Source organism: Rhinolophus hipposideros (assembly GCF_964194185.1).
Source record: "Rhinolophus hipposideros genome assembly, chromosome: 13".
Taxonomy (NCBI): domain Eukaryota; kingdom Metazoa; phylum Chordata; class Mammalia; order Chiroptera; family Rhinolophidae; genus Rhinolophus; species Rhinolophus hipposideros.
Genome location: NC_138059.1, coordinates 62,427,723 through 62,445,184, shown reverse-complemented (window position 1 = coordinate 62,445,184; position 17,462 = coordinate 62,427,723). Strand labels below are relative to the sequence as shown.

The window sequence follows — 17,462 nt, the reverse complement described above, 5'->3', positions numbered from 1 at the left end:
CGGTAACCCTGGGTAACTACCTCCCAAATCAAGCACTAACAGCTGCCAACGGTAACCCTGGGTAACTAACAGCCTAGCTGAATCTTGCTTTTATAATCTGAAAATAGGGATAACTCTACCTGTATCATTAGTGTGTATGAAGAGTAAATTTATTTCCAACCTTGATCTTTTCCCTTGAATTCTGTCTTATCTGCTACTCACCAGCTCCAACTGTTTGTCTAATAGGTGTCTCAAACTTCCTATGTCTAGAACTAAGTTCCTGGTTTTCTCTCCCACCTCTAAATTTGTTTCTCCTATTTCTCAATCTCTGTAAATAGCAACTCCCAACCAAAAACCTTGAAGCCCATCTTTTGACTCCTCTCATACCTCACATCCACTGTGTCAAAAATCCTATCATGTCTCCTTTCAAAATAAATGCAGCCACGTCTGACCACTCCCACTGGTCGGGCTCTGTCACCTTACATCTTACCCTAGATTATAGCAGAAGCCCCCTGACTATTCCTGATGAACAGCAGGCAGTGATCATGTTAAAACATGAAACGGATCGTGGCACATTCACCGTGTAAAGGCAAAACCCTCTGAGAACCCGTGAGGCTCTGCACTCTGCCCTCCCCTGTCCACCTCTCTCGCTCCTGGCTCTCCAACCTCCCTAGCCTTCTCACTGCTCCTGAGACACAGCAGGCCTGCCCCCTCCTGGGGCCTCTGCTTCCTGCAGATGTGTCCCCGATATTTCACATGGCCACCTCCCTGATGTCCTTATTTGAATGTTACCTACTCAGTGAGACCTTCCATGACCACTCTATTTCACATTGGGAACTGTCACCCCCCGTACCCTTTCCTGGCTATGGTTTTCTCCAGAGCCCCACAATTTAAGATACTATATATGTGATTGTCTCTCCTGCTTACCAGAAAGTAAGCCCTCAGAGGACAGGAATTTCTATTCCTTTCGTTCACTCCTGTAGTCCCAGCACCAAGAGTATCTGGCCCACAGTAAGTATTCAGTATGTATTTGTGGAGTGACAATGGCTCATCCCTTACCTTTTTTCAGTCTTTGCACAGATGTCACCTCCTCAGGGTAAGAGTGACACCCTTATTTTCTTTATGGGCCTCCCCACTCCTTATATATAGACTCCCACCTCCACTACTTATATCGACAGCAAACACAATCCCACATTCATTGCGGGCCAGGACCTATTCTAGGGTTTTCAGTATTTCTCTCACTTCATTCTTGCAACAACTCTTGAGCTATTTCTTATTTAATAAACATTTAATTAAATTTTTACATGCTAGGCCTGTCCCTATGTGCTGTGCAAATATTACTGAATTTAATCCTTACAGCCACCCTCAGAGGCAAGTACTATTATCCCATTTTACAGATTAGGAAGCTGAGTCACAGAAAGATTAAATATCTTGCCTGAAGCCACATGGCTAAAAACAAATGAGCTTGAACAGCCTCGAGCTGGAGTCTGGTTCTTAGCTATTATGTACATTACAACGTACTCTGTCTACGTATTATACTAATACATCTCTACCCACGGCAGTGATGAGACAGGATTTTAACTCTTTCTTAATTCAGTATTCCTGAAAATTCAACATTGGAATACTCACTTATATTCCTGAAAACTTTGTCCCCCAATAGCTTGAAAAATTGTAACTTACCATCCTTTGGTCTTGCATTTTAGCAGCTGGGATAGCGTCCAAGTCCTCTACAGTCAACGGAGAACAAAACCAAATTAAAAGGTCAGAAAAACATTGGAAAAATAAAAACAAATTTTAGAATATCTCTTGTGACTAGCTCTCTCCTGGAAATTACTTCTCAACTATCACGTTTCAGAATGTTTTTAAGATACTACTCGTTTATTAATAAATATAACTCAGCATCCATTCTAGTTGGATAAAATTCTTCCATTCACATTAGTGAATATAAAGAAGTAAAATCATTATGAACTTAAAACTGATACCTACAGACAAAACACTACAGGATTCTTCCCCATCTCCTCAGATTTCTACAATCTGTGTAGAAGGGTGTTGAGCAGAGGTAAACAGGCTTCCTCACTGAAACTGAAGGAAGCTACTCCGATTCCAGGCAGCTGGCTGGATGTGACTGTGTAATAGTTAAACCATATTCTTATGAATTAAGTCATCATAGTGTTTGTCAGACGTTGGGAGGTGGCTGCTGTGGGGGGAATGGATACCCTCAGTGCCGACATGTACCTGTATCCACCTGGGGACGACTTCTGAGCTAACTGGTTACCAGGATTGCACCAAATGAGATCATCAGCTGGGTCCTCTAAAGAAAAATCCCACCAAAATGGGTATAAAGGCTGAATGTATCTGCTTCTCTCTTCTCTCCTAATGATATGCCCACCATTTACCATAGAATTTAGGTTATTCTGAATCAGATGGAGGGAAAATGCCCCCTATATCCATCTTTATTTAAGTCTGACCTGTGACATGGGCCTAGAGCGCTGCTCCACTTACTCAGGGACACTGTCTTGTGCGGTCAAAGAACATTCCTCAGATTCCGCAGGCCAGGCAGCCTGCCCCAGTAGGGTCTTAAATTTTCCTAAATACGACTCACAGGACTCTCTCCTCCTCTTGTTGCCTGACTGAGGCATTTGTATGACACCTTTTCCATGGTAACCCCTCAAAGGCCTGACACCTGGCGATGCTGGTGAAATACATGTCAGGGTCCCGCCAGCAGGGACCACCAAAGCTCTGAGGCAAAGGGCTCCACTCTGCCTCCAGGTGTCCGAACGACCACCCCACGTACACACCGCCAAGGGACCCTGGATTTCTCTGCAGCATTCATCACAGTTATACTTTTCAGCATCTAACTTCTCCAATAGCGGATAAGCACATGCTTTCCAGATTACTGCTGTATGAAAAATGAAAACACACACACGATACAGAAATGCTCTTTCTTGGGGCACTGCGGACTTTGCCTAGCATTCCTCCCTTGCCTAGCATTCCTCCCTTGCTTCCTAATTCCCGGTGCGCATGTCACACGAGGACACCTGACCCCAGGCCACGCCGTGTGAGCACAGAGCTGTCAGTGGAGAGACCCCGCCTGGGGGCAGAAATCCGTACGAGAGACGGAGAAAGCAAGCCAGCATAGACAGTCCATCATGACTGGAAGCCATAACGGTTATTTCTTACCTTCAGCGCCTTCCTGCATTTTCATTCTATTCAGTCTCCTCTGCTGCTCTCTCAGCAGAGCCTGCTGCTGAATCTCTAAGGTGTGACGATCTCTCGGAGGATCTGGGTACATAAGTTTCAGGTCAAATCGTGTTTCTGAATCTGGTGCAGAAAAATAAGTTGTAAGTAACCTATGAGTCATCTAATTTCAAAATCAAGGAACAACATAAAAGATGGAACATCACCGAAGTCAAAGGACATTGACATCATCATAAAACTAAGGAACACAAAATTAGTATTCTTTAAATAAATGCCTTTTCCAACTTGCCAACATTATAAGGGAGCCTCCAGGACAAGCAACAGCTTATGGAAGCATTGTCCATCCCTGCCACCCCACGCCCCCAAGATGCCACCAGGCGTATAGCAAGGCAACTAACTGTACAGGTCTATCCAGCCAGCAGACCCTGTAAGCACAGCTGATCCCTATAACATACTGAAAAATTAGAATATGTTACTAGCCAGGTAACATTGGAGCCCTTGCAAACATGCAGAGAGCAAGATAAAAGCAGACTGGCTAGAACTTTAGAAGGGATGCCATCACTGGAGGAAATGACAGTCGAAGAATTCACCCATGCCATAAATTCAAGAGTATCAATTGATCAGAATGAAAATGTTAAACATGCTTTTTAAAAAATTTAGTTTATAGATTTTAAAAGCCTTGAAAATATTGTTCCCTTTGATATGATTATACCACTGGGATATAATTTAAAGCAATGATCCTAATGTATAAAAAGCTTTATGATCAGAAATTATCAAAATAATAGTGAAAACTGGGAAGCCTGTGGAATATCAAAGAATTAAAAAATGGTTAAGAGCAAAGTGAACAGAAGAGACTGGACACATGAACTTGGATTGGACCCTGACTTCACTGCCTCCAGACTCAGTTTCCTCTCTATAAAAAAACAAAATATCAACAACTAAGTCACACAAATGAATGAGGACTAGGTGTGATCATATAAGGAAATGAATGGCTCCATCTTTATGATTTAAACCTTTTTTGGTTTATAAAACCTCTTTATACTCAAAAATCGAGGATTTCCCCGCCCACACACACACACACATTAGAAATTAACACTAAAGTTTTTAAAACATGAGAACACACAAGCACACACTCTGTTAGCCTCAGAGCAATGAAGTCATCACATGCCTACAACCTCTGGAAAACCTGTACACACCTGGGAGAATAAAAATGAAATAAATACTATCTTAGTTTATAATGAAACCACTTTTGACCTCACAGGTTCCATGACCAAACTCGGACACCCACTGGCTTCATACAACGCCTGGAATATAGTGAGTGATCAATAAATCATAGCATAAGACAACAACTATGGTATGTAATTGATGACACTTGTAAATCCAAGTAAAAGAAATCACAAAATTATATAACACAATTATGTTTTGTTTTTTGTTTGTTTGAATTAGGCTCAAAAGAAGATTAGAAAACATCCAAAATATTAATGGTGTATTTATATTTAGGTAGCTTAAGGAAAGTGATCTTTCTTTCCATTTTTCTGTGTTTAAAGCTTTGTTTAATAAATATTACTTTTAAAAATATGAAAAAGAACAGTTGAAATCTGGTTTATCTGGTATAGGTCCTATGAACACACATCCAACAATCGGCCTCCTCCAGTCCAACTCTTACCGGGTTGAAGGCTCCTAAAGAAATACCACAGAAAACACACTCTGGTTCCTGTACACGTTGTCAGTCTCCCAGGCCTCTGTACCTTGGCCATGCCACTTCCCGAATAAGCTTTCTCTCCTGCTCCTCCTATATCAAACCTTTTCTACAATCTTCCCTCAAAATCCTACATGTCCTCCTGTCTACTCAGGGACCCTGCTCTTTCCAACAATCACTCCTTCCTCTTATAACATCTCTTCACATTAGCATCCAAAACACTCCTCCAGCTCTGGACGCTTCTCTCCTTCGCAGCCAAGCTTCTTCCAAGGGTCGTCTTCTGCTCATTGCTTCCAACACTTGCCTCCTATTCAACCCAAAGTTAATTGGCTTCTGATTCCATAGAAAATTCCACAGAAAGATCTAGTTGATGTCTCCAATGGCCTGTGATCCAGCTGACACTTTCCATTACTCACCTTAGACAATGCCTCCTCGATACAGTGTCTGCCCTCAGCTCTCAGGACACCACATTCTGCTTTTCCTCCAGTCACTCTGGCTTCTCGCTTCAGTCTCTTTCCTATGCTCATCTTGCTCCGTCTGCCCTCTATTCAGTTCCCAGTGCCATCCTTCCCATCTGCCTTGTGCTCTAACCCACAATCTGCCCTCTTGAAAATACTTAGCAAAGCCAAGCTTCGTCTACCAGACTGGTCAACTGAAGAAGTAGAGTATAAGTTTTTTATCCATCAGCACAAAATATCACAAATAAAACTTCAGAAAAAGGGTACAAACGTGTTTTATGATCCTTGCATGTGGGCAGAACGTTCTTGCTGTATTTTAAGACAGCATTCTACTCACCTCTATCTTTCAGCTCACTGAAGTCCTGAATATTCTGGAAAGTCGTAGGGTCTAGACCCTTCGGTGACTGTCTTCTGACCGGCGCTTGCAGCCGATGTCGGGCCATGTCAAAGATTCCCATGGGGTTCCGTTCTCTTCTCCTAGAGATGTGACAGTCGTGGTGAGCATGTCGTACAGGAAGAAAATCTGAGTTCGCAACTTCACTCAAGAAATTGGGCATCTTTCACCAGAATATTATAAAAACTCCAATCTCTATTCTTTTAATCCCTTATATTAAAAAATAGGATATTTACAAGGTCATCATCATCTTTCAAAATGCTCAGATGTAAAGTACCTTATTAGAAGAGAAGATGTAGTTTTACCTTAAGATGTTCATGTAGTAGAAAGATCACAGTCTTTGAGGTCAGAGAAAGAAAGATTCAAAGACGTGCTCTGCTATTTAGCAGTTTGACCTTGATTTCATCCTCTGTAAGATGCAGGCACTGTCTACTCCTTTTAGTCTTGTGAGCATGAGAATTAAGTGAAATTATATATTGTAAAGTACCCAGCATAGTACTGCATAGTGCTTGACAATTAGGTACTCAATAAATGTTACCTTCCCTAGCCTAAAATAGAAATTATACAGAAAAATATGGTATTAATGTGCTGCCCAATGTAACAAGTATTATCGACAGTCCCTAACACTGATTTTACAGTAGGCTTTCAGGGAACTTTATATCTACCTAATTAACACTCTATTCCTGTGGCACCTAGGAAATTAATATGACAGGCGGGGAGCTTGGGAAAGGAGCCTTCTGCTAAGGCTTTGAGGGAGTGACGATGAGAGGACAGGGATGGGGGATGACATCTTGAGCCCTGAAAAATGCAATAACACCAAGTATCTCCTGCTGCACCCTTCAGCACTAGGTAGCCCGTTTTGTACAATGCAGCTCTACGCCATGGGTGTAAGAGAGTCGGCCAGACTCGTGCCTTCGTTTCTTTATTCACTGAATCTTCCCTGGGCACCTAGAAGGGAGGAGTGTGTTCCCACAGCCAATGCCCCTGCTGGCCTGGAGTTTCCTTTCAGGGGAAGGATTCGCCAAGGCCACAAAACTACCTTCTCAAGGCTGACACAGGCCTCTACTAGGGAACCACCTAGGGTAATAGGAACTGCAATGGAGATTCATTAAAATGCAAAACTAACACTAAACAGGCTTCTAGAAGGCATTAGAATTCATGCCAATAGTTAAACAGGCTGCTAAATTAGGAATTTGGTTATTAGATTTTCTATGCATGGGAGCTGGCTGGTGTTTGCTTGGTGCCTAGCCACACAGTAGGAGCACAATAATGTGGTGAATTAAATAAAAGATTCTTTTTGTGAAACTATTAACAAAATTGGAATAAAGAACCAACCCTGAGATGTCTCTGATCACAATACATATTAAAAATTATACCAAACTAAATGTATTTAACCAATTCTTGCTAAATGATGGTTATTCTAACACATCTAACAAGTTAGCATGTAGAATTTACAAGGTACTTCCAAATGCATGTATTTATTTATTCTTCACTAGACTCATCGGGTAGAAATTATCATGTATGATTTGCAAATGAGAAAACTGAAAAGCTGACTGGTTTCTCTTTCTTAAATCATATTGGTTTGCCAAAAGAAAGCATAGTTTTTAATTTATAAATGAAAATAAAATCTCAACAACCCATTATATTGAAATTAAATATGCATGCTTAGAATATGGAAAGCTGCAATAGTTAAGGCATTTATAATATCATAAAAGTAAGTACAGAAAACCTGCGCTGATCTCTCAATTACGTAGTAGCAGTTGACCTACTATGGAAGAATTATGGGAAATTACCACCATGGGCTAACATTTCATTATCTAGCCAGTGTATCGCTTGAAATGCCCTCACCTTGTTTACGTAGCTAGAACACGCTTGGAGAATGCCAACAAAAATCTAAGCAAAGCAAAACTAGGCAGGTCAACATGCTACAGTAAAATCCTCCCACCCACTGAAGGAGTCAGAGAGAGCAGCATGATCTTAATTTACATACAAATTGATGGATACAGAACAACCACAGTCTGAGACTCAGCTGACATATGCGTGCTCTCTAGCTCCGCCCACTAAGAGGACCTAGAAGCACTGACACCCAGCTCCACACTCAGCTTCTAAACCTCCAGCCCCAAGAGGAACCAGGTGGAGAAGAGGCTGATTCTAGGGCTGGGGCAGGGGCAATACAGCGTGATCCTCATGCACCAGCTAGTACCAGAAAGGAAGGCAGTGCTCAAAAAACAAAAGGATGTGGACACGTCAAAGGGACACAGGAGTCAACCCTGGAAGAACTCCAATGGCCAAAGCTGCGACAATCTGAGCAACAACATAAATAGTGGAGTGCTGGATAATAACCCAAAATACAAAATAAATATACACAAGAAGACAGTGATATAAATAAATGATTGACTAAATAAAGAAGGGAGGAGAAAGAAGTCTTTCTTACAGAAGAATTCTAAAAACATACTATGTAGATAACACCCTGTCTCGGAGATGGAGCGTAATCCCACCCTCCCCACTCCTAGTGATTTGCGTCCAAAGAGTAATTCTGAGGTGGGGAAACCTGGCAGATAAGACAGTAACCAAATGAGAAAGCTTCCCATCCCAGGGGTGACATGTGGATGCCGAGCGCCTGTGATGTGATGTGACGTGACGTAACGTGCGGGACCCCCTGTGCTACCATTTCCCAAAACCCTTAACCCCAGTCTAATCATGAGAAAACATCAGAGGAGCCTGGGCCGGCAGACCTGCTACAGGGTACCTGGCCAGTCCTCCCGTACATTGTTCTGTCGGGGCAACAAGGGCAGACTGACAGACCGTCCCACACAGAGACACGAGGAGGCATGACAACTGAATGCAGTGTGGCCCTCTGCAGCGACTGGCTCGTGGAACAGAAAGAGGACAGTAACGGAAAAACTGGAGACAAAAAAACAACTGGCAATTTAGTTAGCAGTAACATGTCAAGGTCGGCTTCTTGACTGTGACAAGTGTACTCTGGTAAGGGCAGATGTCAACAGGCAAACTGGGTGCGGGGCACATGGAAACTCTGTACTATGTTTGCAAGTTTTATATCATCTAATATTCTGCCAAAATAGACTGTTTCGTTTTTTAAAAAATAAACATCCTTTAAAGAAAGTGTGGTACTTATCCAGTGCATTGATTTCATAACCCACTAAAAGACCGCAACCTACAGTTTGAAGAACATTGATTTAGAAAATGTATGAGTCCTTTTGGCTAAAAAGATCAAATATTTGGTAGTCTGTAGGTTACTCTGCTGGAAAATAAGTATTTCAGAACAACCCATTGTAGAAGGAAAATGTAACAAATAGCTTTCAAATGAAATTGTCTGATGAAATAATCAACTCTGAAATCTTCCATTCCTCTATCACTTCCCTCACAAGGACTAAATTCCTATGCCTGACTTTATAGAAGCCTAAGAAAGGAAAGTAAGTAGATTGCTTTTATCACTGTCTAGTCTGTGTCTTCTTCTAGTCTTTCAACTGTCTCTTTCCTATCTTGGACTCCTTGTCATTGGATTGGCAGACACCATGCCGCAGGCATCCTCCTGCCTCGTGCACATAAAGTCCCAATTAGCCAATTACTTTTCACTGATTTCTGCAGTGAGACAATCCATCCTAAAGACAGAGCTTAAAAAATGGCCTGCCCCCAGTACGGATTTCTCATTAAGTCTAACCCTAGTAATGGTTAGGGATACCGTGTTTTCCTGAAAATGACACCTAGCCAGACCATCAGCTCTAATGCGTCTTTTGGAGCAAAAATTAATATAGGACCCGGTCTTATATAAGACCCGGTCTTATAGTAAAATAAGGACGGGTCTTAATATATCAATTTCTGCTCCAAAAGACTCATTAGAGCTGATGGTCTAGCTAGGTCTCATTTTCGTGGAAACACGGTAGTATTTTTGGTTTTCCTTCAAGAAAGTACTATTTCTTCTTTATCTTTCTTCCTCTCCCTCCCAACTCTTCTGTCAACATGCCACTATCATCACCACTGCCATAAATATATTTATTATTGGCAGTAGAAAAGGACAATTAGAATGCTCAATTTAAACACTTTATATTAGGTTAAATAATCATGAACTATACCATACTTTCACAATGAATAAACTCAACAATTGTGGATAAATGTTTTATGATGGCAACTTTACATAAAACTGAAGAATGTGAATCAAAAAACACATGAGTTAATTTTAAAAAGAATTGCTTTGCCAACAAAAGAGAAAACCTACCACATACTACAAACAGAAATAGACTCTAAAAATCATATATGATTTTGTATTAGTTGCACTGAGTCCCTCCACTAGAATATAATTATTTAGCTACATTTCTTTTGGGAGAAAAGGCTACTTCAGTCATTACAATTTCACCAACAATCTGCTAAAAACTTTTTTTAAGCATGCAAACTACCGTGCTTATTTCCCCCAAAATAAAACCTAACTGGAAAATAAGCCCTAGCATGATTTTTCAGGAGGACATCCCCTGAACATAAGCCCTAATGCATGTTTTGGAGCAAAAATTAATATAAGACCCGGCCTTATTTGGGGGAAACACGATACATCTAATACAGGTGGCTTTACAGTACAGATAAATTAACCTGTTCGAAAACTACACAATTACTGGATACATTCTGATTGACATATGATCTCTTATCCGAAACATGAAAGAATTCAATAATAAATAAAAAATGCAGTCTGAAACTTGCCTTATATGAATTTCATCATCACTGTCCATGTGTAGCAAGCGCCCTTGCAGTCGGCGCTCTTCACTACGAAGCTGTTTTCTCATTTCTGATAATTCCATAATCACATTTTTTTTCTCCTCTGCAAATTCCCATTAGTGAGTAAAAAAATAAGGAACAAAAGGTTAAACATTAAAACATAACCTGACCTACAAAGCTAAGATGCTCCGAGGAGACATTTTTATGGAAGTTGTTTTTAATGCTTTACACATTACAGGTCATATTTATGAACATCATTAAGACCTACAAACACATTTCTGATAATACCGGAATTTCCAAAGTTAGGAAATATTCTCCGGGGAGAGCGCAGCTGGAAAGGGGCAGCGCAGTGGGGTTGCCATGGTGATGGGACAGCTCTGTCCCTTGGTTGTGCGGTGGAATTACATGTACATAATTACACATGATAAAAACGCACAGACTGCCCACACAAACATAATCGCACATGAATGAGTACATGCAAGGCCCGGGGAAGCCTGATGAGGGTCCGGAGTGCTCCAGCGTCGTGTCCGTCCAGTTGTGACGGTTCCCTGGCTGTGATGCTGTGCTATGAATGTAAGATGTTATCACTGAGGGAACTGGGACGAGTACCCAGGACCACTCTACCTCTCTTCTGTTTTGCAACCTTCTAGGAATCCATAATTATTTCAGAATAAAAAGTTAACAAACAGTCTAGATTCCAGGTTTACCCTTAACTCTACCTTCGGCACGGAGCTGATTCTTCCTGGCAGGCACCGGAGGAGACTGCGCCCGGGACACGGAACGTTCCTGTTTAACAGTCATGACAGATACACTCAGTGTGTCTTCCCTACTCAGAAGCTTTTCAGAGCAATTTCTGAACATCACTGTATGTGAAAGAAAGCAGACTCCTCACTCTCCTACCATGAACTTCCCCACATCCCTTTTCCCTTCCCACAACGGCAGAGTCCTTGCCCTACTCCCAACGGTAACTTCCACCTGGGAGCGCTGCACCTGACCAGTGACTCCCACCGCATCCAATCCATCAGTTGGTCCCCTTTCTCCACCCTCTTCCTGTCTCCAAGCACCTTCCTCTCAGCAATGCTTAAAAATCTCTCCCTTCTTTACAAACGGGTCTTACCTCACCCTCCAGCACTATCCACTGTCCCTTTTAGAGCCACGCTCCTTTGAAGAATCGTAAGTGCAGTCAGTATGTTCGGTGTCTGCGTCCTGATTTCCGTCCACTCTACACCTCACAGCGACTGCCTTTGCTCCCACACTCCATTGACACTGCTCCCTCCAAAGTCACCAGTGATCCCAAGGGACACACTCAATCGGCGTTTACATGGCCTGTAGCAACTGCTATCATTGCCACTCTGTCACTTTCCGTCTCTTATTTCCTTTCTCTGCTTCTTAAATGTTGGGAATTCTCTACTGTTCCATCTTCAGCCCTCTTTCCTTCCCCCGAACTCATCGGAGACGATCTCCATACACAGTAAATACCACTATGTGTATCTCCTAAATGTATCTGGACACTGTCACCGCTTCTCAGTTCTAATTGTCACTGCCTTCGTTTAGGTCCTCAAACTCTCACATCTGGATTTCTGCAAAAGATCCTGGCCTCTGAAATGTATCTCCACGTGGCTGCCTGAGAGAACCTTATGGAAGACAAGATGGCCACGTCATTTTCCTATTGAAACATTACAGTTCCCTCCATCCATTATCTACCAGGAACTTACTAAATCAGAATCTGAGAGGGTGGGATTCCGGAAGCTGTTCTAACACATGCCTTTGTCCATTCTGGTCATAACTGTTTGGTATCCACCAGCCTATGGCATAGAGTCAAACCCATCGCACTCCATCCAACAGCTTGCATGTGTGTGACCTCCACCTCCTGGGCCACCAGCCCAGGTGTCCTCAAGCCCGACTAAACCACGGTGCATTCGCCATGTGTGCCAGCTGGTTACTTCCCTCCACCATTTTGCACCTGCTCAAAGTCCCTCACCCTCCTTCTCTTTCTGGCAAATTCCTACTCATTCTTCAAGAGTCAATTCAAGGATCAACCCTTCTGGAACATTTTCCCGGCTCTCTTTTGATTGTAGCTCAGTCTAAAGTATAAGGGACTTCAGTAGCATAACTCCAGCTAGCCAGAAGATACATCACCAAAGAAAAGGCCTTCTTGAGGGCTCGGACAAGAACCATGTGCTAAATTCTGATTTCTCAAAAGATTTTAACTTTAGGACACCAAGTATTATCAGTTACAACAGACACAGCAAATTAATGTAGACATTATTTATATTTCAGATCTGAAAAAAAGCTAACCTAGCTAAATATGTGAATAAGAAAACCTCTTTTAATTTCCCCAATCCAAAATAACTTAGTAAGATGAAAAAATGAAAAGAAAAAGTATATACCTGCATAAAGGAACTTATAATGCTGTCAACTGAAGGAGGTCTTTGGAGTTTGCTTGCAATTTTGTTCTGAAGAGCAGGAACTACGGGAGAAGGCTGTCTCAAGTGCTGAAACAAAGAAAGAAGTTGTGTGTGTGTGTGTGTGTGTGTGTGTACACACACACACCAATAAATATGTGTATCTATACACACAATCACACATATGGACACGTGTGAGTGTGTGCACACATATACCTCTGGTAATTAACAGGACCACCTAAGAAGTTCAGAATGTCATTGCATTTATTTAGTAAAATATTTTCCACCAAAAAAGACAGAAAAAATCATTACACAAAATCAAATATATCAGTTATGATAAACATAAATGGATTGAGATGTCCTTATTAAAAGAATATGACTCTCAGATCAGGATAAAAAAATTCAACAAACTTAAGCAAAGCAATAGCATACCAAATATTAGAAAAGCAACAAAAACAAAAAATAAAGCCAAAGTGAAAAATTATCTTAATAATAAAAAGAAACAGGACAATACAATACACAAACAAAATCCCTTTTCTGGAAAATATACATCAATATTTAAAATCTAAATTTCCTCAGCATCAAGAGCATCATGGATGAAGGAATTTTCCAGATCACAGTAGGGTTCTATGTCTCCACATGAAAATAAAACAGGATTTCAGTTCTCAGTGTAACAAAGCTAACAGTTCCCAAGTTCACATTAAAATCAAAATACGAAAAACATAAAAACTCCCAACAAAATGCAATAATAATTATCTGGGTGAAAAATCCCTCCAAACCATAGTATATGTGTGGATGTTAAATTGTTCATTTTGCACAATAGAAAATCAAATATTACAATTCAGTGGTGACTTTGATAAAATTAGAAATATATGAAAGAGAAAGTTTTCTTAAAAAACCTCTAGGTGACCACAAACAGAATTATAAAGACAATATAAACCTTCTAGAGAACAGTAGAGGATGAACAAAGCATAGTCCACATAATAAGAGAACAACTATGAAGGAAGCAAAACAAAAAGTCAAATTCAATTAATATAATCAAATATATTGGTTATGATAAAGAAATGGATTTAGATATCCCTATCTAAACGATTATAACTCTCAATTAGGGTAAAAATTCAAATTCAGAAAATTAAATAAATATACGTTAGCTGAAAAATAAAAAAATGGTGACACAAATAAAAACTAAGAGTACACAAAAAAAATATATCAGACATACATAAGTGAAAATAAATGGTAGCTAGCAATGACAATTTCAGAATTAAGGGTCAATGGATTAAATGGATCAAAGCTGGCTTAAAAGTGTATGGTAATTCACAATTAAACTTTACCACTTATAAAATTATACATTCCTAAGAAATACCATTTTTTCTTAAAAATAAAAGACACTGGAGGAAACACAATTGTGGGAAACTAACAAATCTCATTCTTAAATAATCTATTTTACAATAAAACATTCTCTGTTTTCCACTCAATTTTGTTGTAATACTACTCTGAAAAAAAATAGTTAAAAAAACGACGTTTTTCACAGAAATAGAACATATAATCCTAAAATTTATATGGGACCATAAAAGACCCCGGATAGCCTCAGCAATCTTGAGAAATAAGAACAAAGTGGGAGGTATAACGATACCTGATTTCAAACTATACTACAAGGCTACAGTAATCAAAACAACATGGTACTGGCATAAAAATAGATACATAGATCAATGGAACAGAATAGAGAGTCCAGACGTAAATCCATGCCTATATGCCCATCTAATCTACGACAATGGAAGCAAGAATGTACGATGGGGTAAAGATAGTCTGTTCAATAAGTGGTGTTGGGAAACCTGGACGGACACATGCAAGAAAATGAAGCTGGACCACCTCCTTACACCATATACAAAAACAAATTCAAAATGGCTTAAAGACTTAAATGTAAGATCTGAAACCATAAAATATCTAGAAGAAAATATAGGAAGAAACTTCATGGACATTACCCGGAGTAAGATTTTCACTGATATATCCCCTCGCGCGAGCGAAGAGAAAAAATAAACATGTGGGATTACATCAAACTAAAAAGTTTTTTCACAGCAAAGGAAACCATCAATAAAACAAAAAGGGATCCTACTGTATGGGAAAAGATATTTGCCAATGATATATCTGATAAGGGATTACTATCACAAATCTATAAAAAACTTACTCAACTCAACTCCAAAAAAACAAACAACCCAATTAAAAAATGGGCAGAGGACTTGGGGAGACATTTCTCTAAGAAGGACATACAGAAGGCAAGAAGACATATGAAGAAATGCTCAACCTCACTAACCATCAGAGAAATGCAAATAAAAACCACAATGAGATACCACCTCACTCCAGTCAAAATGGCTATTATCAATAAATCAACAAACAACAAATGCTGGCGCGGATGTGGAGAAAAGGGAACGCTAGTGCACTGTTGGTGGGACTGCAGATTAGTGCAGCCACTATGGAAAACAGTATGGAGGTATCTCAGGAATCTGAAAATGGAACTACCCTATGATCCAGTAATTCCACTCCTAGGCATCTACCCGGAGAAATCCAAAACTCCAATTCAAAAATCTGTATGCACTCCTATGTTTATTGCAGCACTTTACACAATAGCCAAGATATGGAAACAACCAAAATGCCCATCGGTAGATGACTGGATTAAGAAGCTGTGGTACATTTATACAATGGAGTATTACGCAGCCATAAAGAAGAAAGAAATCTTATCATTTGCAGCAACATGGATGGATCTAGAGAACATTATGTTAAGTGAAATAAGTCAGAAAGAGAAAGACAAGTACCATATGATCTCACTTATATATGGAATCTAAAGAAAAGACTATGTGAATGAACTAATCAGAGTCAGTTTTGGGGACGCAGAGAAAAAACCAAGAGTGGTTAGATGGGTGTGTGGGAGGGGGTTGGGGATAAGGGGAAAGGTGAAGGGATTTGGAAGCAGCTGGTAACCACAAGATGGCCTCAGGGTTTTTCTTTTGAAAATTAATTTGGGGAAGGTATTCTATAATGTTGTAAAGATTTTGTTGGGTATCCGATGGACATGCGTCCTATTTGGGAGACCACCTCAGGGATACTGTGGATACCTGATCATGGCATTGTACATCAGAAGCTAAACATTAATGAATGCCAACTATAATTTTATATATATAATGTGATGGTTCAGTGTGAGGTCGGAGGGATAGTGGATGGGGGGAGGGGGGTTCACAGTATGAGGGATATAAATGATGAACGTCTAAGTATTACCTTGTTTTGTACACCTGAAACTAATAAATAAATTAATTAATAAAAAAAATAAATAAAATAAAATAAAAAAAAAATAGTTAAAAAAAGAATGATGTGATATTTGAACAACATACCTTAAAAGGCTTAAAAATATATATCCAACTTTATATCCTAAGAATGAAGACTATTGCCTAACATTCCTAGAACACTGAAAATAAACATAATAAAAAATGCAGATCTTGACTTATAAATTCTCTCAATGTTTTAGCTAATTCTAATTCTCATAATCTTGCTGAATACTTACCATTTCTATCACCATAAAATCCTGGCATGAGAAGTCAGATCATGTATTTGAACCAATCAGAAATGGCTCATGTCACCTACAGTTGGTTACACACTGGACAGTGAACCAAACCACATAAATACACCAGAGGAGCCCACTGGTAAAAAGCGATCTTTTTGTGAATCCTGCTTAGAAGAAATGTTTGTATAAATCTAAATTTCTAAAAACAATTTTCTTTTTTTTTTTAATTGGGGTGACAATTGTTAATGAAATTACATAATTTCAGGTGTACAATTCTGTATTATATCATCTATAAATCCCATTGTGTGTTCACCACCCAGAGTCAGTTCTCCTTCCATCACCATATATTTTATCCCCCTTACCCTCATCTCCCTCCCTAAAAACAATTTTCTTAAATTAAATTGGGCCAAACCTACAAGACATACAGGGGTTTTCAAAGTGTGGTCCAAATGCCGGCGGCACTCGAACTCCTAAGGATGCTTACAGATTCCTGGACTGCCTCAGACTCTGTAAATCAGACACTTTGTAGGTGAGACCCAGGCACATGCATTTGTAACATGACAGTTATACATACAGAATTTTAAATACGCTTTGAAATATGAGACCGGTGTATACTGTATCTCTAAGGGCCAACTGGCTTTCTAGAGAGAAAAGCTCTGTCTAGTAACTTTGATCCCTGCACTGAACTGGGAACACGAACCCTCTATATCTCAGAGATACGGACTTCAAACCAGCCTCTGGTGAGCTATCGGTTTTTCTTCTGAAACTTACAATCCATCATGGACAAATGTGTACACAGAGAGAACAAATTACTAGATAAATGAAAAACTTTAAAGGACGTTACACAATTCAAGCCCAACTTTTGTCTTACGAGATTCAGCAGACAGAAAATTACTCTTACAAATTGACAAAAAATAGGTTTCCCAACACTTGTTCTCAATTTCTGCATTGCTCTTGTCATGAATGGTTCGGAGGGTGCTGGTCCAGACCACGGGAACAAAATGAAGCTGCCTAAGTCAACCCATTCCATTCAAAGCAGGAACATGGGCTC

General features: G+C 40.0%; 1 protein-coding gene across 5 annotated transcripts in view; it reads right to left on the bottom strand.

Annotated features, from left to right (window-relative positions):
• Window positions 1–17,462, bottom strand: part of CSPP1 (centrosome and spindle pole associated protein 1) — a 103,525-nt gene that overhangs the window by 11,417 nt on the left and 74,646 nt on the right. For 4 of the 5 annotated variants that reach the window (XM_081069783.1, XM_081069785.1, XM_081069786.1 and 1 more), the window contains 6 exons: window positions 12,844–12,948; window positions 11,173–11,239; window positions 10,439–10,556; window positions 5,672–5,811; window positions 3,160–3,300; window positions 1,660–1,706 (listed from right to left, as the gene is read on the bottom strand). In XM_081069783.1, coding sequence (XP_080925909.1) covers window positions 1,660–1,706; window positions 3,160–3,300; window positions 5,672–5,811; window positions 10,439–10,556; window positions 11,173–11,239; window positions 12,844–12,948 — 618 coding nt within the window. Of the gene's footprint in view, window positions 1–20; window positions 1,707–3,159; window positions 3,301–5,671; window positions 5,812–10,438; window positions 10,557–11,172; window positions 11,240–12,843; window positions 12,949–17,462 lie in introns of all 5 variants that reach the window. The other variant, XR_013994697.1, reaches the window with a different exon arrangement.